The following is a 22,929-nucleotide window of genomic DNA, read 5'->3' on the forward strand; positions in this document are numbered from 1 at the left end:
GCTGCTTGGGTCCATAATCACCAGGAGACCCATCCATCCATTTTCTACCACAGGGCTCAGCTGACATAGGGTAATAGGCGGGGTCGCAGGACCACATAAAGAGACAACCAGCCATTCACAGCACACCTACACCATAACGTATGTATGTTTTTGGACTGTGGGAGAAAGCCAGAGAACACCCACACACACACACACACAGGGACAACATGCAAACTCCATGCAGAAAGACCCTTGATCTAACTGGGGCTCAAACCCAGGTCTTCTTGCTGAGGCAAGAGCATTAACCACTACACCAACGATGTGGCTGCCAGGGGACCCAATAGTGTGTAAAAAGAAAAAAAACATTTCAACATCTAGATATTTTTAGATACTTTGATATATGTATAGTGTTTATCATACATTATTAGGTTTTGCACATCTGTTCCTGGTCACAATCTCTCCTCTATCTTCTTCTCTCCTTGCCATTGTTCTTTTCACCCACCACTCCTTCACTAAACACCTTCCCTTCCCCCTCCCCTCTCTCCTCTCTCCTACCCCAACTGGCCGAGACAGATGTTCGTATGCTCTCGTATGCTTCCTGTTAAAAGGGAGATTTTCCTCTCCACTGTTGCCAGGTGCTTGTTGATTGTGTTCCTGTTAAGTTTCTCTGTAATAATTGTAAGGTTTTGAATTGAATTGATTCAGACAGACACGCTGAGAGTGAAACAGGTAACTTCAGACCAAAACAAATCACTTTAACAGTTATAACAAAATGTTACTGTTAGTTATTTGGCAAATAACAAAATGAATTCACCTTTTTGTACCCGAATGTATCAGAAGTCAGAAACTAATCAAGCATCACATTCAACCATACAAAAAGTAAATAAATAACTGTAATTTGACATCTTAATCAAGTAACAATAATGTGTTTTATCATTTTTTTCTGTTTTTATGTAAAACATTAAATGATAAGAATAATAAGAATTATATTTTAGCAATACAAATATAATTTGTTGAAGAGCTTGTACACACTGGTGTATTAACCATTACAGAAACATAAAAAATGATCTTGATCATTAGCATATAATTTAGGGCAGCTGTGGCTTTGGGTGATGGTCTAATAAATGTGTTAAATAATGCACAACCATATCCAACAATATAAAAAAGTACATTTTGATAAAGTGTTGTCGGAATAAATGGAGACTGGATCGTGTTTGTTCTCCTTTTTCTTTCTTCAAGCAAGAAAAACGTAATTTGACACCATGGACACACAAACACACACACATACAAACAGAGCTGTACCTGTGGCAAGGCAATAGACAGCTGCCTCTGAAGTGACTCCTTCTCGTGGCCAAGTTCACGGAGGCGGAGGTGAGCAGTGCCCAAGCTGTCCTGTGTCTCCCTCAGGTTCTCCAGCAGCCTCTCCCTCTCGGTCAGCATGTTGACCATCAGGGACTCCAGGTTCCCCGTGCTGCCTCCCTCATCTCCACTTCTGATCTCCCTCCCGCTGAAGCCTCCTCCTCCCATCGCACCTCCGGGGCCCCCGACTCCTGTCCCAGCAGGAGAGGAGGGCCCCCCGCCAGATCCACTTCGCCCATCCTCGGAAATGGTGGGCATCACCTCGCACATCATCATCAGACCGCGGTGTGTATGTCAAGTTAACAAAGGAAACTGAATGGTAGGATTGTGTGCGCAAAATATCGGTCTATGTGTGATTTTTTTTTTCCTACCAAAGGTTTGATGAACAAAATATAGAATCTTTACCTCTTCAGGTTTCCAAAAATATTTTTTTGGCCATGTCTACACATGTTTTTATGCTACTGTTCCAGGTAGCAGGATTGTCTGGAGGTGAGGAAGGGAAGGGGTGATGGGGCAGGAGGAGATGAAGGAGGGTTGACGCTCCAACACTGTTGACGAGGCAGAGCTGCTCCTCACAGCGCCGCGGGGAAGAGCTGAAAAAGAAAGCAGGCACTGCATGAGACCCCCCCAATGAGCTCCATTGAGATTACAGCAAATGAGAGAAGACGTTGCAAGCAGGAGATGTAGTTTGAGACAACACAGAATCATTTTTATAGAAATGTGACAGCAATGCTGATGGATGGTTTAAATGATTTCTCATTTGCTACTAATGTACACATCTGGATTTTTACTTACAGCGGAATTAATGTTTAAGCTGAAATAGCCGCAATGTTCATTCCAGCTATTTCAGCTTGGGCACAAACTTGTTTCCAGGACGTTACAATGCTGATGTGCATTATAATGCTGACACCATTATGACGACACACAGTTTTTCCACCAGTCAGAAGTGAAAAAGCCTCTTGGATGAGATGCTAACTAAAGAAGATAACCGTTCATAAAGTGGATGAGGAGAGAAGGGGGGGATTGTGGTGAAAAACAGGAGGAGCAAAACATGGGGCACACTTCTGTTTGAGGGTGCTTTCTAGGCAAATTAACTTGCTGCACATGCCCAAAATAGACCAGACACTGGAACGGAACCCATGGGATCACAAGTCGTCGCTCCACGGCGTGACGCTTCAGTGTGGTGCCTGTGGACAGCACGATTGATTAACATGAGCGCAGAATGGAAGCAGGCTGTGCTCCTCGGTGCTTTGTGGGCCCAAAACTGTATAAAAGTAAAAAAGATAGTGGGAAAGCTATGTGTGTGTATGTGTATGCACAGTGCGACTCTTGCTATAAGTGAAAACACGCTCCACGATGTTTTCAAGTGCGAACGCAGTCACTGATTTAAACACAAAGGTTGCTGTTGTACATATTTCATATAATATCCCTTTTAAATATTGATAACTAGTGTTATCAGCGGCTGTTCAGACCATTATATGGGATGTGAAAACATCAAACCAACATAGTGAGAAATTGAGAATTCAGACAATTTTTGGATACTTCTTAGGTTCAACTGCTTCTAAAAGTACTTATCTTGTTACTGCACACCACAATAGAACAAATCTTAACAGGTTAAAAAAGCTTAACAGTAAAATATTGAAATACCAAGAAACTGTCCGAAGTCTGGGAGCTGAAACAAGCCTGAATCCTACAGGGGACATGGAAAGGGGAACAATGACATCAAGGACCTGTGTAAACCTGGACCTGTGATTATCAACCAGAGAACTCAGTAGCTGACAGAGCTACTGGGACGTCAATGGGACAAGTTCAAATGGAAATGACCACAGCAAAAAGACAATTGTCACATCTGTATTTCCATAAAAGTCAAGGAATCTAATGATTAAGTAGAAGCTGGAGAGGTGGAGCTGGACCCACACAAAGAAGCTAACCCAACAAAGACTGCAAACAATTGTGAGCTGAAACTATCTTAGGTTACAAATTCATAAAATGTCATGCTGTGAACATGCTGCTGCTGCTCAAACCATTGGAAATCACCTCCTAGGACTAGTAAAAACAGTAACTGTGGGTTAGGTCAGTGGTCACAATTGATCCCACCAGATGACCAAGAGAGGATCCATTCTAGACAAATAAGGCTCAAACACCCATTTCTCTGGGTCAATGGAAACAAAGATGGCAAAGTACTTCAGAAGCCGGGTGAGCCAACTCGTTGAGGTGCTGTGAAAAGCATTCATTCTTGATTACAAATGATTAAGCTCATGACTTATTACAGAGCAGATGACATCTTCTAGAAAACTGCAATAGATCAATCAAAAGTCAATGCTACTGAAAAAGTGGGGGAGTTTAAGAAAATTCCAGTTGTCAGAAGTCATCAGTGGAATAGATTCAAACTCTGAAACTTTGGTTGTCCTTGAATACACAGGTTTATAGAGAGCAAACCTCCACAAATGCTAATGAAGAAAAGCTATAGTCAGTGCCAGTGACGGAAGGAATTCTGTGGCACAAAAATATTCATTTTGGAAGCTTTCCCCAGAGGCAGAGAGAGCATACGAACAACTCAATCAACTGAAGGATGAGGAGCCAAGCAGAAAGGAAACCAGGACTGACACCAGATTTATCAGAACTTTCATGTAGGGCGTGTAGGCTGAGCATTCACAGAGGCTGCAATGTGAAATGAAATAATTTTAAGCTGGACTACCTTTGTAAAAATAAAGATTGCAAGGAGGAGCATATGCCTGACCATCTGTATCATCTGTATCGTCTTGTGCTTCTCTCTTCTTCTCTCCTTGTCTACAGCACTAAAGGGACTGCACTGGCCTTTATATTTTTAAGTGGTTTGGACTAATTTAGTGCCCGATACAGGCTTCATTGCATTAATGAGCCTAAGCAACCTCAGCACTAGTGAAAAAAGTCTCTGCCAATGGTCTTATAATTATTATAAGGACATTACTGGAGAGTGGAGACCAGATACAGCACTGCATTAGCTCTTCATGCTGGTGAGCAGGCCAGAGCACTTGGCATCCATGCTGTTTTCTGACAAAAAAACAACAACATGGATAATCACTGTCATCACCTACATTTACTTCAAATACAGTAATACTTTCCATTACAGTAATATATTAGGTTATGGGTATCACAATTTTATATAAATTATATAAAATATAAGTATATAAAATATATATAAATTCCATTTAATTAAGTGTTGTTCTACGTCATCAACAACAAACACTTTTTTACTAATTTGCTCAGTCCAATTCTATGAAATATATTGTTATGCCACTATCATGATGGAATACTATGATATGATATTATGCTCATATCACCCACCCCACCGAAACAGTTGCTTTTATTTAAAAACAGTAACCGACCCCCTCATGAGCAGACTGGACGCCCGGGTCATTTGAGCTTGAAACAGCAACGTTATGTCATTTTCTGACCACTTCTAAATCTAAGTTAGGTCCAGTTTATTACAGTGAATCACTTCACTGTGCTTGTGAAGTGTATGTGCACAGTGCTGGATAGAGTGATGGGAGTCAGTGTCTGACATTTAGGGGAGCCCTATTTTCAGGTGGTACCGCTATACTAAAAATGTCATATGCACACACACGGAAGTGTGTGGCAGTATGGTAATTTGCACTACAAAAAAAAGTGTGTACTTGTGAACCAGTAGAACAGGGGACTTTGGTGTCGTTACACACTCACAAAGAGGGGACTCCATGTTGAACAGGGGACATTTTTCAGGTCCCCTCTTTGTCATGCTTTAAATCAACCTAAAATCATGTCTAAGACACTCTGGTGATATTAAGCAAAGTAGCTGGTTACAGTGATGGGAGTCAGTTTATGACTGACACTGTGACACATAGCAGGTCTCTTATTTTCAGGTGATACCGCTGTACTACACATATGCACACACACACACACACGGAATTGTGTGGCAGTATGGTCATTTACTACAGAGTACTACAAAAGAGTGTGTGTGAGGTTTTCTTACACACATCACCTCACCTGATTTGAGTGCAGCACCACCACTCATGGGTGGTAACAGCAGGAATAGCATTAGGTTTGTTTGTGGAGACATAGACAAATGTCCATAAATTGCTACAAACACATGTTGACATCTTTTACTATCATTAAGTCATTTGTTTCAGGAACCTAATAGAACAAGAAAATTTAAAGTGTCACCTGTGACACAAAAATGAAGGTCCCCTAATGCTATGCTTTCAGGGGAGCTGTTGCACAACGATTCTCACAATGGATGAGCTGTTGTCCTTATTCCTTTTTCTTGAACTGTCTCTTTGTTCGCCTCACTTAAACAGTGAGATTTCTGTGGCTCCTCACAGCAACATCCACAGACAGTGATCTGTTCTAAGTCGTGTTCAAAATTGATGATTTGCTCAGACTGCAGATGGTACTGAGTGTAGAAGTATTATTATTTGATTCATGAAATGAAAAACAACACTGTACATGTGATGTGAATAGATGGTGGAGGCTCCTCAGTGTATACAAAGTTAAAAACATGGGTCTATCAAGAGTGAACTTCTGCTGTTCCTAGAATGAGCAAAGAAAGAATATTGTATATTGTATGTGTGTGGTTCTTTTTTTATTAAGCTACACGCGATATCACGGTTTCAACGAAACACAGTGGGCGCGCGGGCTGCCTTCACGCCATCTGAATAAAAATCAGAGCACACAGCGACGAATCATGAGCACCCCTTCTTCTACTGCTCCTCCTCCCCCTCCCTTGGGAAAGAAACACATCATTGGAATCGATCGACTGCAGCTGGTTAGAACCGAAGCCTCCTCAACTGCATGTACCGGGAGAGGAGACGGGTGGACTCGTATGCACGGGCACACTGAACCACCTCCATTTCTGCTGCAAGCGCGGCGGAAAAGATCAATCCATGGCAGTGCCAGACGCGCGCGTGCGCACGCGCATATCTACATTCTTATAGTAAAAAAAAAAACAAAAAAAAAACCAAAACCTCGGATAGTAGTGGTGATCTCTGTAATGAGTGACCAATGAAGGAAAAACAAGAGGGAGGCCAGATCATTAAGCCACCCAGTCCTGAGACTGTGGAACGAGCATCACGTCAGGAGGATGCGTGCCACTTAATAAATAAATAAACAAATAGATAAATAAATAATCCACATTCTCAGTAACGGGGGCCTCCCTCCAGACAGACGGCTCTAATAAGTCCAGCACTACAGGCCCGGAAGCAGCAGAACTCTGGAGAGCAGGAGGTTTGACTACACGCTCCCTGCGGCAAAATAAGAGAGGGGGGCCACAGCTTCAGCCATGACTGAATACAGAGGCAACACTACATAACAGGCTAATACACACTTACATCTGATCATACACACACACACACACACACACACACACACAACCCACCGCGCGCGCGCTCGCTCCTACATCATATATCATATCTGTGGGCTTTCGCAAACGCGGGAGCGAGCGAGCGAGCAAGCGCCCTAGATAAATCGTGCTGTGTGCGCTGCTGCTGCTGCCAACACACCTGTCAGTGCACACACACGCACACACCTCGTTATCACACGCGTACATGCACGTGCGTGTGCAATTAACCTGTATTTACATCAGTGCATGCATGATGTAAATACACCCAACACACACACGCGCGCGCGCGCGCACACACACACACCCCGCAACAATACACATCCGTTCACCTAATTTCCTGGGTAAAACAAAAACAACAACAACAGCAACAACAACAACAAAAAACACAGGGTTGCGATGGGCGGCGTGTGTTTAGTTGCATCCTCACCACAGTCATCGCAGCCGCGAGCCCCGGAGTGTCCATGTTTAGATGGGAAATATTCCTCTCTGCTCCATCATCTCTGCGCCTCTTGCATCCGCGTCCATGCTCCTCTCATCCGAAGGCAAATTTGAAGCCCAGTGTGTGTGTGTGTGTGTGTGTGTGTGCGCGCGCTGGATTCTCTCTTCTTTTTTGCACATGTAAACTGTGAGGAGGAGGATGAGGAGAAGAAGAAGAAGAAGAGAGAGACGCTACGCCACCTTACCACCACCACCACCACCACTGACTCCCCTCTGTCGGATTGGAAGGTAATGAGTCTTAAAGAAACATTCTCTCGGAATTCTCCGCATCTCTGTGATCCACGCGCGCGCTTCACACACACTTACCCGCACCCAAAGCCTAATCAAACACCTAACATGTGAAATATGTATATATGTATATATATGTGTGTGTGTGTGTATATATATACATACATATATATGTATGTATATATATATATATACACACATATGTATGTATATATACACACACACACACATATATACATACATATATATGTATGTATATATATATATATACACACATATGTATGTATATATACACACACACACACACATATATACATACATATATATGTATGTATATATACACACACATATATGTATGTATATATGTATACATACATATCAGAGTGCAAACCGAGTGACAGACATTTATACACACACACACACACATACATGTATATATAAGGGATCATGCTGTGCAGGCCCAACTCCACAACACACAATCACAAGACATGGGAGTCAATGATGTTCTGTTACTGTTTTCAACTTTTAATTGTTACATTTAAGAAGCATAAAGTACACCCATACCCATGTGATGATCTCCTTCCTTCTCCCACATGCGTGTCTGACTTCAGCAGGAATCCCTGCTCTTTTTTTAAAGAAAATAAAAAATAAAACGTTTATAATGTCTATTTGTGCTATTCCAACATATACTGTAACATGATAATTGATAATTAATATTAACTTTCCATATGTCTATGAAAATGACCACATGTACAGATGTATACAATGTTAATTCACCAGTCCACGCGCAGGATACAACGTCATGGAGGCTGTTATCGCTGTGCATATTGATATTATCATGGCATTTGTAAACAGATCAAGTGTGTGTGTGTGTGTGCGCGTGTGCGTGTGCGTGCGTGCGTGCGTGTGTGTGTGTGGCTTAGCAAACATAAGGTGGTGCTGTCTTTAAGAGAGAGAGAGAGAGAGCGCCTCGAAAGGGGTGATGTAATGTGTTCTCAGACAATGATGTCATCGACTGAAGGATTTAAAGTGACAAAGGCATTTTCAGTGGCTCCATGGAATTCTGCATCAGGTCGACTCAGAGAGCAGCATCCAAGCCTGTGTGTGTGTGTGTGTGTGTGTGTGTGTGTGTGTTGGGGGTTCATTGAGTAAAAACAGGGGTGTATAACGTGAAATGAGAGGACATTGTCGCACGCTAACTGCTCGTGAATCATTTATTTGAAATACAAAAAAACACATGTTAAGTTACAGGGACAGTAGCAGGGTTATGTTGCCATGAGCGTCAGTGGCGTGCACAGGGTGAAGGGGGGGTGGGGGGTGGGAGGGTCAATCGCCCTAATGGACAAAAACACTGCGCGCTAAAAGTGCCCTCTTGAGTCACAAGACGCATGCTAGAGTACCCCCCTAGAGTGGTAACAACATGAGGAAGTGCCCTGCTGGCTGCCATTCATATGTGGCCTCTAAAGCAAAATGTGACTTAAAAAAATGTAAAAGAGAAAAGTGATACAGTGCCCTATAAGACGCCCTTGCAACTTTGTTTCCTATGGGTGCCCTTATGAAATTCAGTGCCCAGGGCTGGGCTGCCTTTGGCCCCAGGTTATACTTCGGCTACACCTGCGTTACATGTACTGGTGACGCTTGCCCCACTGATAAGCAGTAAGTGCCCTTTTTGCATTTTTCTGCCCTTCCAAATGTCTGTGCATGCCACTGACAAGCAGATCGTTTCTGTGTAGCATTCGAGTATTCATTTGGAGTGATAGCTCAGGTTTTATGACTCCTTGTGTCCAGAGCCACCCTAAAGCCCCTTTTCCACATGGTACTAGCTCGCCTTGCTTCGCCTCGCCTGGGCACGGTACAGCACAGTTTAGGTTGGTTTCCCACGACAAAAAAGTACCCTACTCAACGTGGGCGGAGTCCTCACTGCACGGCTGCATGAAACTGCCGTGACTTCGTTTTACACAACTGAATCATTAGAATCAGCTCGTTAAAACTCTTTGTTCAGTACTTCCTCCATGACCGGAGCACAAAAAAACACTAGTGGAAACGCAAGATAACCGTGTCATGCCGAGGCAAGTCGAGTCGGTGGAAACACGCCATAAGACACAGAAGCTTGCTCCCACTGAAACACGGCTGCCACTGAAGAGGAAACAAGGAAACGTGTAGCTACACCTAATAAAAGTGTAATAAAATCCTGTTTGTCACGCTATAAGGCGAGACCTTTTCTGACTGCTCACTCTCCTGCACCAAACTCCGTAGAGAACCTATATAAGCTCCACAGGGAGTTGTGAAGCCGACTTGATTTTAAGGGTGTAATCATTTTTGTATTTAAAACATGAATGACCTAGAATTGTATTTATCTTATCCACAATACTACTACCAAATTAATAACTTATTACCATCCCATTAAAATGTTGTTACTGTAATGTCAAGTGTGAAAGTGAAGGTGAATCTGAACTAAGGATTTCAAACACCAAAGTCACAAAACAACAAACTTCTCCTGTGAGCTGTGATGTAAAATCGGATTTTCCTGATAGAGTTTGGTGCTGGAGAGTGAGCGGCGATCAATGAGGTAAAGTGGCATTCATTTCCTCAACACGTCACACATTAAACCAGCGTCCCTGAATGCTGTGTCCTTGCTGGAGGCCATGTTTTCAAAGGGAGCGAGCGTCCACTTCTCAAGCTGGTTCTCGGCTCAGCGGCACGCACCGTGCAGTAAGCTACAGAACTTAATATTTCATTTCATTTCATTTCATTTCATTCAAGCTATGTTTAAAAACCTTATGCAACCACATTCAATACGTGCAAGAGCACTGTTTGCATTCAGACATTTTGTATTGATGATATTCTCAGTTTTATCTACATCCATTTTCTAACCACGTGGAAATGTTTAAGTTTAGCAAGCATTATGTCATTTTCTGACACTTTATGTTCCCATTTTACCACTTCTACCTCTAGGTTAGGTCTAGTTTCACCTCAGTCACTTTACATCCTCCCCTGGAGCATTTTTCTTGACAATTAATCACCTCACTATGTTCTTGTCCTTCCTAAGCTCTTTAAACCTTTCCTGTTCTTACTCCTACAGACTTGTCCTTATTACTGTTACTCGAGCCTTCCCAAAAGAAGCACTCCGGATTATACCTTTGCCTTTGTACACAGAGCTGGATGGAGTGATGGAGCTGTTGTTGTTGCATAGTTCTTGAACTGTCTCTTTGTTCTCCTCACTTGGACAATGGGATTCCTTTGGCTCCTCACACCTCTCTTGGTCCATCTTCACATCTTCTGACTCCTTCTCTAAACCCTGTTTTTTTCCCTTGACATATTCATCCAGCGTCGGCTCAGAATCAACATCGGCTAAAGCTCCGACATCACTTTCTTCAGCGTTCAAGAGGCTCTCTTTCCTCGTGGTATCTTCACGTTCTTTCTGTTGGATCTTTCCAAGGACATGTGTCTCTTTTGCTGGACTGGTGTTGAATGCTGCTTTGCTCTGGATTCCCACTGTTGAACTCTGGAATTTGTCATCTGTTGAGATACTGCTTTCATTAACGTCTGATGGCAAACACAGGCTGCTCTCATGGTCAGGCCGTCTCTCCGCATCATCGGCAACAGATTCAGTTATCAACAGTTCTTCCTCCTCTGACCCACATGGCAACTGGACATTAGTATTCCCATCGTTCTTTGTTATGTCTGTATCTGAGATGCTGATGTCGCATGCGATCTTATAGAAGAGGGAATGGTTCTCTTTCATTTTTTCTAAACTTTCACACACCGTGGATGACATTTCACCACAATCAGTCGCATCATCAGAGCATGCTGGCTGCTGTTCCCTGTCGGTCATCTCCTCACTGCACAGTGACTCTATGCCATGCATCTGCAAAGGTATGAAGCCCTGCCAATGATTGGTGGAAAGGAACCACTTGGCCCTCAGATCAGAAGATGTGGAATGTGCTTCACTATCATCAGCAGAAGGTTCTTCAGGGGTTTTCTCCTCCTCAACCTTGCAACTTACAAATCCTTTGCCTCCATCTTTTTGGTAGACAGTCATGGATGAGATATGATAGGGTGACACTGGACGCTTGACTCTCCCTCTGGCAACACCTGTTCTTCCACTGCAATCCTTATTGTGTTTTGTTTTGTCCCCAAACTTGCACTGACTTTGAGATTTTTTCACAGGTCCATCTCTGTCATCTTCATCCTGAGATGTTCCACTAGAAAGCTGAAGCTGTGCAGGACCTCTCGTGTTATCACAGCCACCAACAGATGGTTGCTTTTCAGGATCTGAAACATGAGCAGAACCTTTCTGAGCAATAAGGAACTTATACAACTTGATCTTCAAATCAAACGTTCTCTCATTGGCCCCATGCAGACCTGGTATTAAGATCAGTTCTCTGTGATCTGATCAAGTGTGGGCAGAGTTAAGTACGGCTGTTTACACCTAGAATGAAAACGTGTTCTTCATGCGGGATCTGGCTTCACCCACCTTTCATTCACACACATGAGTGGAGAGAGATTTTAACAATTGGAAAAAATGGCCACATGGTGGCGCAGTGACTACGAATCCACTGAGGGCCTTTCTGTGTAGGTTTTGCATGTTCTCCCCTTTTGCTAGGTACTCCTCGGTTTCCTCCCACAGTCCAAAAACAAGCAGGGGTTCATTTTGACACTCTAAATTGTCCGTGAGTATGAGAGTGAATGGTTGTTCCTCTCTGTGTGTTTGCCCTGTGATGGACTGGCGACCTGTACAGAATGCACCTTGTCAGTTGGGATCTTCTCCAGTGTCCCTGCGAACATCATGTGGAGGATGAGTGAGTTGCAGTGGCTACAAATAAATCAAAGCATGGGCAGAATATCACAGTGAAACTGCAGTGGGTTATATATATGTCAGCCGAGGAGACGCTCTCCAGTGTACCCTGGGGTCAAATTGCTTTCATGCAATTCAGGAACGTGGACGGACGCGTCCTCAAACCACCTCTACATGTTTCTGTGATTGGATCTGAGGACACATTTAGGAGGGATTGGAAGTGTTCAGACCTTTTCTCAGATTATGGATTACTCAGGACAGATCTTAATACCAGGTCTGAACAGGGTCATTGATTTTGGGTATGGGAAGTATTGCACTTACCTGATTTTATCCTTTGCTTTCTTACTTTGTCAGGAGGCATCTGGGGAACTTCCTGCACCTCCTCCCCTGTTGCCACTTGACTGCATGTAGTTACACTCTCTCTGACTGCACTGATAGATAGATAGATAGATAGATAGATAGATAGATAGATAGATAGATAGATAGATAGATAGATAGATAGATAGATAGATAGATATTTGTGAGAGTATATATACTGTATGGTAAATATAGTAAATAACAAAGCGGTTCTGTGGACAATTAACATATTAAAAGAGAAAATATCCCACCTTTGTATGACCCTCTCCCTTATTCGTTTCACACGTCGGAGTTTGGCATCTCGCTGCTCGGGGGTCAGACAGAGTTCCAGGTCCATGTCAGATGTCAGGGGGGCAGAGGGTTGTTCCGCCGCCTATTTAAGCAGTTTCACATGAGAATACACACTGCCCCATAAGAAACAATGCAATTTTTCACGTCAAATAAACGAACCAACCCATGGGTGGCAACAGCATTAGGTTTTATTCGTGGAAACATTGACAAACATTCAGGAATTGGTATGTAAGTGAATCAACACCTAGGTCGTAATTGTCCAAAAAATAAAGTCTGTGACACAGAAATGGACGATGTTTCAGAGCTCCCCGTAATTCCAACCATGGGTAAAACTATGCCTGTGTGCTTTACCAGCATTCGACCTCATGTTTATTTCCTTAAAAAAGAAACAAAAGAGTGGTTATGATAATATACACATTAATAGTCTGGTTGACGTCTGGGTTTCACTGCATCTGCAAGGACGTAGATTGAAGGCAACATTTCCTCGATGAAGATTCACCGTTCATTGTCTGAACAGAATTTTACTTTATGCTTACCATGACGTCTCGGCTTATTCTTCCATTCTCTACACGTGCGTATCTCGAGGACTCGGTGGACTCTGCTCTCCTCACGTCTGGCCTTGACTTCTTCTTGGGAGACCTCAGTGCTCCCGGATACTGCTGCCTGCTCGTCTTTTTAACCGGCTGATCCTGGTGCGTTTCTGCAGCAGAGGACCGTTTATTGTCAGGACTCTCCAGCAGTAGACGCCGAGGCAGCGTATTTAAAATTGTTTTACTCTGCTCTGGTGGGATCTGCTCAGGCAGGGAATTATCAAGCTCAGCCGGAGGATCCTCGACAGAAACACGCCGGGCCACGAGAGAGGACGGCAGCACTGCCGTTACAACACGAGTCACCCTTAAAGGAAAGGGAGCCTAGGGGAAGTAGCAAGATAGAGGAGTAATTAAGTATGTACATGAGTGTAAGTGCATTATATATGATATAGTGTCGTGATTAATGAGGACAAACCTCTCGTGGTTCTGAACCTTGACTCTGAGCACTGGCAGCAGGTATGGGAGGCTTCTTGTGATGACTCAACCGCTCTTGATTTCTCTTCATCCTCTCAATCTGCTCTTCTTCACTCATCCTTATGTTCTAGGAACAACATAGGTTGATTAGAATGTGAATCATTTATGAACTGTGGACCTTAAATGTAAAAGAAACAGCCTCAAACAAACAGGTCATGATTAGGTCTAGTGTGTTAGCATGCATGTGTGCAGTGGAAAAGGGGGGTTGGTGTGGCAGAAGTCAGATCGACTGAGCTATTGCAAGGAGAAATGAGCCTCTGCCGCCCCCACTCGCCTAGTAAAGGTACTGCAACATGGCCCAATTGCAAGAAAAGAAATTGAGAATCAAAGAATTGAAATTTGGCTGTGATTGCAGTGAGGGAAAACCCTGCTTTGACTGCTCCTATATTTGGAGATCTAATTATAGTTAACCAGCAAAGGCTGCATTTCGAAGAATCAAACCTTGGTCGTGTCTGGTTGGTTCCAGCTGGAGTCAGGCTGAGATTCTAAGATGACATGAACATATAGGAAAGAGGAGGAGTGAGGATGGGTGGGAGGAGATGGTGACAGGGAGAAAAGAAATAGAGCAAAAATGAGGCAAAACAAAGCCACTGGAGAGTGACAGCATGATCGAGCAGTTGAAGTAAAACATATTAGATAAGTTAGATAAAATGATTCAACTGGCCATTGTAAGAATATGACTGCTTTCATGTAATTAGTATATATGTACGTACCGGATGCATCTCTCCGGTCAGCGTGGCTTCTCCCTCTTCTTTGTGCAGCCTCAACAGAGGGGCTGTAGAATCCCTACATTATAATCATAGGGAAAAAAGTACATATAAATACGCTCAAACCTAATATTGTCAGACATTGTTATGAAAATGTTCTACCTCATATGGTGACTCAGTGTAGCCATGGCCTCGGTCCTGGCTCTGCAGGAGCTCCCGGGGTAATGCGGGGCGAACTGGTGGCTCCTGTTCCACATCCTGTTGGGATCACAGTCACAAGGAATGTTAGAAACCTGTGAAGCCAGTTACATCAAATAAAAGATTTGGATGATTGCAAATGTGACCTTTGACCTTGGACTACTCAAAAAGTACACAGTAAAAGTACTTCATACTACTAGTATGTGAAGTACAAGAGGTACTGAGTCCAATGATTATTGTCCTCTTGTTAAGTTTCAACTCAATACTGGTCACAAGTTTCTCAGGGAATTGTTGTATGTCTACCATAAGTGAACTGGATTTGAATTCAGCTTTATTTGACGCCTCTGCGTTTGTTCAGAAACAACAACAGTCGCTGACAAAGGGACATTGGACAGTACCGTCGTCAGGTCACTGTGTTGCCTCTCTGCGGGCGAGCCAGGAGACACAGAATGTGGCGCTGTTGACTGGAACACTGTGGGTGAGAGACAAAAGGTCACAGTGTTGACAGTGTTCCTCTATTGTCAGGTTTTAGGTGCATGATCACTGACTGGTTAAGACTGGTATACTGTACATTATTCACCCTGACAGAGAGAAACACAATTCATGTATTATTACCTGGAGGAGATGAAGAGCTCAGTAATTGATTCAGTACTATATGTGTGAAATGATCATTTTCTCTTGTTTTGCAATTTGCAGCTGTGAGGCAATGAAAAAGTGCCTTATTTAAAAGTTGTTATACACTTTTACAACTATTGATAGTATGTTTGATTTCTGCCACTAAACCCTGCTAAATATTGCACCTCCCGTCTTGGCAGTGTATTACATGATGATAAGATAAGATAAGATAGCTTTTATTTATCTCACAGTGGAGAGAAAACGGCGTTACAGCAGCTCAACAATAGATAATCAACAACAAATAAACAATATACAAGTAAGTAATACAAGTAGGAAAGAAATTATTGACATATGTATATATATGTATATATATATATATATATACATATATATACATAATATAAATATACATATATAATAAGGTGCAGTTACTCTCGGTAGTAAAAATATACAATGAATGTAAACATGGCGTTATGGCAGACCAAAAAACAACCCCGAGGACATAATACAGTATGAAACATGACGACAGGAGCAGTGGATTCTTACTGTGGTGTCTCTGTAGTCCCAGCAAAAATCGGAAATGATCCCTGTTGACCTTCAGTCCAGCCAAGATGTCCTCCATCATCCACAGTTCTCTCTGAGCCTGAGATTGATCCTGAAATAAACAAAGGATTCCACTCGGGAAATGTTTAACCTTTCAGGGTAAATGGTCAAACACACACAGACAGATGGCGATGCCCTCAAAGAAAAGTCTCATATGCTTTAAACACAAGCATTTACCACAGTACAGTGTGGATAACAGTAACACAGTGTTTCCCAAATTTCACATGTGGGGGACTCACTTTTTTGAGCTGGTGTGGTGGAACATTTTTAAAGCAAACGTTTGCATTCCCTCACAATACTTTTACGTTCTCTTGCAACCCTTTAGAGTTCCCTCCCAGTAACTTTTGTGTTCCTGTGCCTCAGGTGCCCCTGCCCGGCCGTGCATGACACGTGCTGCCCAAAAGAGCGCCCCCAGAGTGCCGCAGTCCCCTGCCCGGCTCCCCACTCCTACTCCCGACTGGAGCTCCACAGCTCCAATAAATTGAGCTACAAATACGACAATATACAGAGCTCAGGCTATTACATTGTGAGAGAACTGGGCTCTTTATATTGTAGCTGTGCATGGAACAAGTGCCAACGCAAAGTTATTACGAGGGAACACAAATGTTTGGCCGTAAAAAATGTAAGATGGGAAACTGTGATGACCCAAATCACAATATAATCAAGTAGTGCCCAATGTAGCTGCTAATTTACTGTCTTATAACACCTAATATTTAGATTTTGGTCAATTAATCATTTCCAAGAGAATTGATTAAAAACTTAATTTACTTAATTGACCCACAGATGGGTCATGAAAGATTTAGGAAACACTGTCCTAAAACACATGTATTTATTAAATGTAGAAAATACCTGAGGCATTCCAAAGTTACAGATATGCTGAAGGTGTGAGCGTATAACAGAAAGTTCACTCTCCATTCTCTCATATTGACTCCACACCCTCTCCATTTCCTGAATACAAGTACAGAGACACATTTATATACAATAAATAACCAATAATCAACACAAAAAGAGAGAGATTGGATGTTATTGTTTCATCTCAGTTCACTGCCACACAGTTTTTTTTTTACACACCAATGACACGTCACACATTCTCGCTCGGATTGTGACCAGGTCTTCCTGGAGCAAAGCCTTATGGGTCAGAGCTTCATCCAGGGCCCGCGGCCCCTGGCTCTGCCACTCATCCAGCTGCAGTCTGGACACCTCTAAAGCACACTGGACACTATCCTGTAAAAGAAATGTTGTGTCAATATAATAATAATAACAATAATAATGATAATAATAATGATAATTATTATTATAATAATAATAATAATAATGCTGAGTATTTGTGCAGCTGTAAGCATTCAGTTGCTGACCTTATCCATCTGTAGCTGGGCCAGTTCCACGGACAGTGACTGTAGCAGCTTATCACACCCACATAACCTGGTCAACACAGTCTGAAAAGGGAAAATCTGAATATATAACTGACCTCTCCATAGACATATGTATATATAATATAAATGATAAATGACAGCAGCGTATAATAATGACTGGAAAGACCCATGAATGCTCACATCTGCATCACTTTCAAGAGGTCTGATTGGTGGCGTTTCCCTTGGGTCAGGCTTTGGGGCCTGAAAAACATTTACATCATCAGTTTGTGAAATAATCTTTATGGAAAACATGTATACACATCATATATATATATATATATATACACTGTATATGTAAATACATATATATACTGTATATGCATATATGTACTGTATATATATGTATGTATATATATATATATACATACATATATATATACATATATACAGTATACGTAACCAAATGGGCACCCTAATGCACTATCAACAATAATGTATCTGTTGCTTTATCTTGCTGTCAGCCTTTCGTGACCAGGCACTGTAGTTTGTAAACCACTCACTTTCCTGCTCCAAAGTCCATAAAGACATATCTCTTGGGGGGAGGTGGGCTCATGCTGCTTTGTTTGGTAAGATTGTGTCAGTTTAAGGTAAATCTGGGCTGAGGATTTTTCAGACGTCTATGGTGCCGGAAGTGGCGTACTGAGGGCCATAGTGCGCAGGCCCAAGGACTTAGCTGAATAATATAGCCGTTGACGCCTACAAAATATAACCGTACATTTTCTTTTTGACTTATTACATGGCCTTACCAGGACATCTTGGCCCTAACCCTAACCTCACTTCTTCTCCACATGCTTCCCATATTACTAAAACCATATAAGACCTGCATAATTTGCCCACTAAAAGCCCATGTCCACTGAGTATCCACTTCGTGCCTAGGTAGCCTGGATCAACCAGATCACTCAAACAGAGATATTATAGCAGGGGTCACCAACCTTTTTGAGACCGAGAGCTACCTGAAGGGTAACTAAAAATATGGAGGGCTACCACATTAACATTAATTTTATGCAATTTACCATTTAAATGATGAATATTATGCATTCAGTTGCATACACATTCATTCCAGTGCTTACTCCTAACAATCATCACACGTTTTATAAACGATGTCAATGATATTTTACTGAGTGATCATCAATGATCATAAGTCAAATGAGCCCGTGGGCTATCAGGTGCTCGCGGCACCATGTTGGTGACCACTGTATTATAGCCATGTGTTACGGGTTTGGTTGCAAATCTGAGGGAAAGTTACATAAAATGTTAGTTAGCATAAATACACCTACAGTATATTTAACCAGTACAAAGAGTAAATGTTTCAGATGCGTAGCACAACATTTATTAGTCACAAATGAAAGCTAACACTCCAGCCAGCATGTCTATGTGGGCCCCATAAGGGATATGAAACTGCATGGACCTGCATGATTTGCCCACTTTAAGGCCATGCCCACTTAGTACGGAGGTAGCCTGGAAAAGGAACTAAATGGGCATGGGTTTGAAGTGGGCAAATGCCCGAGGGGCCACCATGGAAACCACAGACGAACCCACCTGGGAACCAAATTGTCAGCCCAAATATAACCCATATGGGCCCCACAGGGACATGAGGGCTGGGACATTAGTGACAAAGACAACACAACACAGATATAACAACATAAAGACACTGACAGTTCGGAAGCCGCTCCACACAAGACGCCATTAGAACACAACTGCGCTGCAGAGCGGGCTGTACCATTGCAGGCGGTAGCACACAGACAGATACATGGCTGCGGTGGTGGTGATGATGGTGGTGGTGGTGCGGTGGGTGCGGAGCGTGCGCAGCCCTCGATAAGGGAGGCAAAGGGGGCAGTAAGTCTGTCTGTGCTCCTGCAGAGCAGCGCTAAAGATTTGAGAGAAGCAATGAGAACGTGGCATTACAAATACAGGAGTCCATGTCCAACTCACTTCAATCACGTGATGGGAGCACATGAATTGACATTGTTTTAACGTATATTTATTAGTTCTATATACAAGTTAACAAAATTATTCATTCATATATTTTTTGGGGGCTCATAAAGTTCATGTCAGTAATGATAAATCTTGAACTGCAAATGCTTCTCTTAATATTTACAAGGTGTCTGTTTTGGTAAAGCTAAAAACAATTGTTTCCTTTAGGTGACACTTATGACACTATGTGTAACAGCACTAAATAATCATTTCTTAGCTATAATTAAGCATCACTTAAGTATACTTTACCTTTATTAATGTTCCTTGTGACATGTAAAACATGCAGTATAGAACAAGGATAATGTATTTATAATAAAGCATGTATTAACCATTATTAATATTTTATTCATGCTCCTTGTGGGAGTGGGAAACATGTTTGAGCATTAATTAAGATTAACAATGGTTAATATATGGTAAACCGTGCTCATGTGAGGCTTATTTATGTATTTGTGAAGTCTCTGTGGAGCGATACATAACCCGCTTCACAATAAAGGTCATGAGAAGCTTTAATAATAGTAAAAATAAATGCTTAATAAATGCTTAATTATACTTTCGTAATGTTTATTCAGACAGTAGGCAGTTACTACTGTGTTTACTGATGTTACCAGTATGTTTTTTAAACCCTTGAATGATGGATGAATTAATATCTTCAATATCGTCATTAAATGTTTATTTAAAACATGAATTAAGAATGCTTATTACAGCATCTTAAGTTAAGTTAAGTGTTTTTTGTCTTTAATCAGTTGTGCACACTCCCAAATGTTTTTTCTGTTAGTGTATTGTTCATCGAGACATTCACTCTACACAGTCTTGCACTGTATCGTCACCTTTGCTAGTCTTCTTCCACTCGGGGGATGATGAACTGAACCATATGTGGCCGTGGGCTGCAACGACAATGAAAAGAGAGAGATGGCAATTGTTAGGTGACAGACACATACATGAATGAGTCAATTCCAGTACTGAAATACAGCATTACGATAAAGTAAGACTCATACATTAAAAGACAGAAACAAAATGCAGAAGATTTCCTGTTTTTATAGGGTCAAAAACAAAAAGCGTGTCCTTGTGGGTCCCGTAAGAGATATATCTGGGCTGACAATTTTACCAGGTTTGTCTGTGGTTCCTTGGTGGCCACTGTGGCATTTGCCCACTATACAGATCCCATAAGATTTCAGTAAAATGGGCCCCATTTGGGAAGCTTGTGTTATCAGGCTGAATATATCCCTTATGGGGTTCAGATGGACACGCTGGCTGGGATATTCCCATAATTTGACTTTCAAGGTCCAGTGTGTAACTGATAACTTGTAACTTGGGAGTTTATTGGCAAAAATAACTCATACGTGTTCTGTATGTTTGTATTAAGGCTCTTTCACAGTAAAACATGCTGTTTCCCTTTGGGATTTGTGAACCTGTGTTATTGATTATATCAGCTATTGATTGCTGATTAAACACATTTTCACAAGTCAAAAAAAACTTTTAAACCCCAGATAAATGTATTTTATTAATGAGTGGAAATGGGTTATATGTGTATAATTAGCCTTAGAAGAAACTATATATGTACATATCTCGCCTGCAACTATAGGCTCTCAGATGATACTAGCTGTCAATCACACCAGTGTCCACTCATATAAGCTGTAATTTTGCATCTGTTTTCCTCTACACTGAAAGATAATTTACAGAATAGACATCATGGTCTATTAAAGAAGACCTAAAACTATTGATTAAGACCAATAACTACTAAATAATGTTGACTGATATCAGAAAACAATCTTGGAGGAGTCATGAGTCATTTTCTTATAGACTTCCATTCAATTTGAGTTATTTTTTCAACCAGCAAAGTCACCTTCTCGTGACTATTTAATATATTCTTATGTATATATATAAACAAGCTCAGTAATAGCAATAGGAAGTAGGTAGTAGTATACAAATGTAACATTTTTGGTTTCATGTTTGTGAAAATGAAATGTTACCTTACCACTAAGATAAAAATAAACCAAACCTGCTGACCTTGTTTAGGTTTTGCCACCTTTCTGAGCCTGGAGTAGTCGGAGTGGATTTGAACTCCAGCTTAGGTGAGGAGGGTGTGTAGTATAGAGTCTGTGGCATCAAGACCAGGTCATCGTGAGGTCGAATGTCAACCCTTCCCACTGGTGTATGAGGTCGTGACCCCAGATGACCTCTGGAGGTCAGAGAACCCATTCCCATCAACTCCATATGTGTGGGCGGTGTGTTCTGGTCACCATCCTCCTCTAGATTTGGACCATACGCTCTTCTGCTAAATTCAGGAGGACTGGGTGTTCTGTCTGAAGGGCTATGGCGAGAAAACACAACAACAAGTCAGTGAAGTACAGCCATGGAGTTTCAATATGTGCCACTCACACACCGAGGTGAGTCGACAACCTGCTGTTTCTGTGACGCGCTCTCCGCCTCCCCCTTTGCGACTCCCCCATCCTTCCACCAGAGAGCTGACTGGGTTCGCTCAGAGTCCTACTGACGTGCCTGTGATTCTGGGCGGGACCCTCTCCATCCGAGGGGGCTTTGGGGAAGTCCACTGATTCACTGCTGCCGCCGATTTGTGTGAAATCCTGATAACTGGTGCAGCGCCTGAAAGGAGCAATGGGATCTGTCAGTGCCAAAATGTTGACGTCAAGGAATAGCAATAGTGTTGTACCTGTTCATGGAGCTCTCTGCGTCCATGGCAGCCGACTGGCTAAGGGCTCGGACCCAACCCAGCATATCCTCCTGAGTGTCAGCGCTGAAGAAATAGGAGCGCATTCCCTGGTGCACCACCTATATTTTTACAGAGACAACTGTCAATAACAGTTTTAACAGGATTGTTTTCATGTGGTACTGATATAACAGTTATTATCGTTGTTATATAAAAGTAAAACGAAAGATGCCTTGAAGGTGAACTTCCTGTTCTTGCATTCTCGCGGTGAGCAGAGCAGGATTCTGTAGCTCGGGAGTGGAATGCTGCCGAGCACAGACTCCTCTCTGCTGTCTGATGGAGGGGGAGGAGAAGTGAGAACAGTAGATTATGCCTCGTGGTAAACCCAGATAGCATGAAAGGGAAACAGTGTGTGCTCCTTACCTTTATAGTAAAACAGACAATAGTTGGAGAGGACAAACCACCGTCTCTTCCAAAGCTTTAAACCAGAACTATCCTGCAGTAAGAGGATTCATTCAGCACGACTCTTGATTGAACTCAGTCACTAGTTCTCTACATGCAGTCATTATATAGATTATATAGAATATTATATAGAATGTGCAGTAGAAAATGGGTGGATGGATGTACCAGTAGAAGATACCTTTTTGTTTAGCCATCCTCTGATGACTACAGGGCAGTTTGGGTCTCTCTTGGCAGCCTGGCATCTTTTTCCAAATGCTTGCACCTTTCCAAGACTTTCCTGTCACATTTAGAGGAAACCAGTCCATTGATGTGCATCAACAGTGTCGCATGTGTCCCTCCACGTGTGCAAATCACAACACT

The 22,929-nt window shown here is 42.2% G+C and overlaps 2 protein-coding genes across 11 annotated transcripts in view; both read right to left on the minus strand.

The window, feature by feature from the left end:
• The window catches only part of LOC122759296 (liprin-alpha-3-like), a 32,207-nt gene extending 24,927 nt beyond the window's left edge, over window positions 1-7,280 (minus strand). For all 3 annotated transcript variants that reach the window (XM_044014069.1, XM_044014067.1, XM_044014070.1), the window contains exons 1-2: window positions 7,122-7,280; window positions 1,282-1,931 (exon numbers count right to left, since the gene is read on the minus strand). In XM_044014069.1, coding sequence (XP_043870004.1) covers window positions 1,282-1,614 — 333 coding nt within the window. In that variant the 5' untranslated portion in view covers window positions 1,615-1,931; window positions 7,122-7,280. The remainder of the gene's footprint in view (window positions 1-1,281; window positions 1,932-7,121) is intronic.
• Window positions 7,281-9,405: 2,125 nt separating this feature from the next.
• Window positions 9,406-22,929, minus strand: part of si:ch211-234p6.5 (pleckstrin homology domain-containing family A member 7) — a 30,510-nt gene continuing 16,986 nt past the window's right edge. For 4 of the 8 annotated variants that reach the window (XM_044013873.1, XM_044013874.1, XM_044013875.1 and 1 more), the window contains 22 exons: window positions 22,748-22,846; window positions 22,531-22,603; window positions 22,340-22,440; window positions 22,111-22,229; window positions 21,840-22,043; window positions 21,447-21,750; window positions 20,267-20,323; window positions 19,186-19,332; window positions 17,607-17,666; window positions 17,409-17,489; window positions 17,125-17,277; window positions 16,903-17,001; window positions 15,997-16,105; window positions 15,234-15,307; window positions 14,800-14,895; window positions 14,644-14,716; window positions 14,372-14,415; window positions 13,872-13,997; window positions 13,403-13,777; window positions 12,827-12,948; window positions 12,540-12,649; window positions 9,406-11,695 (listed from right to left, as the gene is read on the minus strand). In XM_044013873.1, the coding sequence (XP_043869808.1) occupies window positions 10,497-11,695; window positions 12,540-12,649; window positions 12,827-12,948; window positions 13,403-13,777; window positions 13,872-13,997; window positions 14,372-14,415; window positions 14,644-14,716; window positions 14,800-14,895; window positions 15,234-15,307; window positions 15,997-16,105; window positions 16,903-17,001; window positions 17,125-17,277; window positions 17,409-17,489; window positions 17,607-17,666; window positions 19,186-19,332; window positions 20,267-20,323; window positions 21,447-21,750; window positions 21,840-22,043; window positions 22,111-22,229; window positions 22,340-22,440; window positions 22,531-22,603; window positions 22,748-22,846 (3,825 nt within the window). In that variant the 3' untranslated portion in view covers window positions 9,406-10,496. The other 4 variants (XM_044013876.1, XM_044013878.1, XM_044013877.1 and 1 more) reach the window with 4 other exon arrangements.

The sequence above is a fragment of the Solea senegalensis genome, linkage group LG18 (genome assembly GCF_019176455.1).
Source record: "Solea senegalensis isolate Sse05_10M linkage group LG18, IFAPA_SoseM_1, whole genome shotgun sequence".
In the NCBI taxonomy this organism is placed as follows: Eukaryota; Metazoa; Chordata; class Actinopteri; order Pleuronectiformes; family Soleidae; genus Solea; species Solea senegalensis.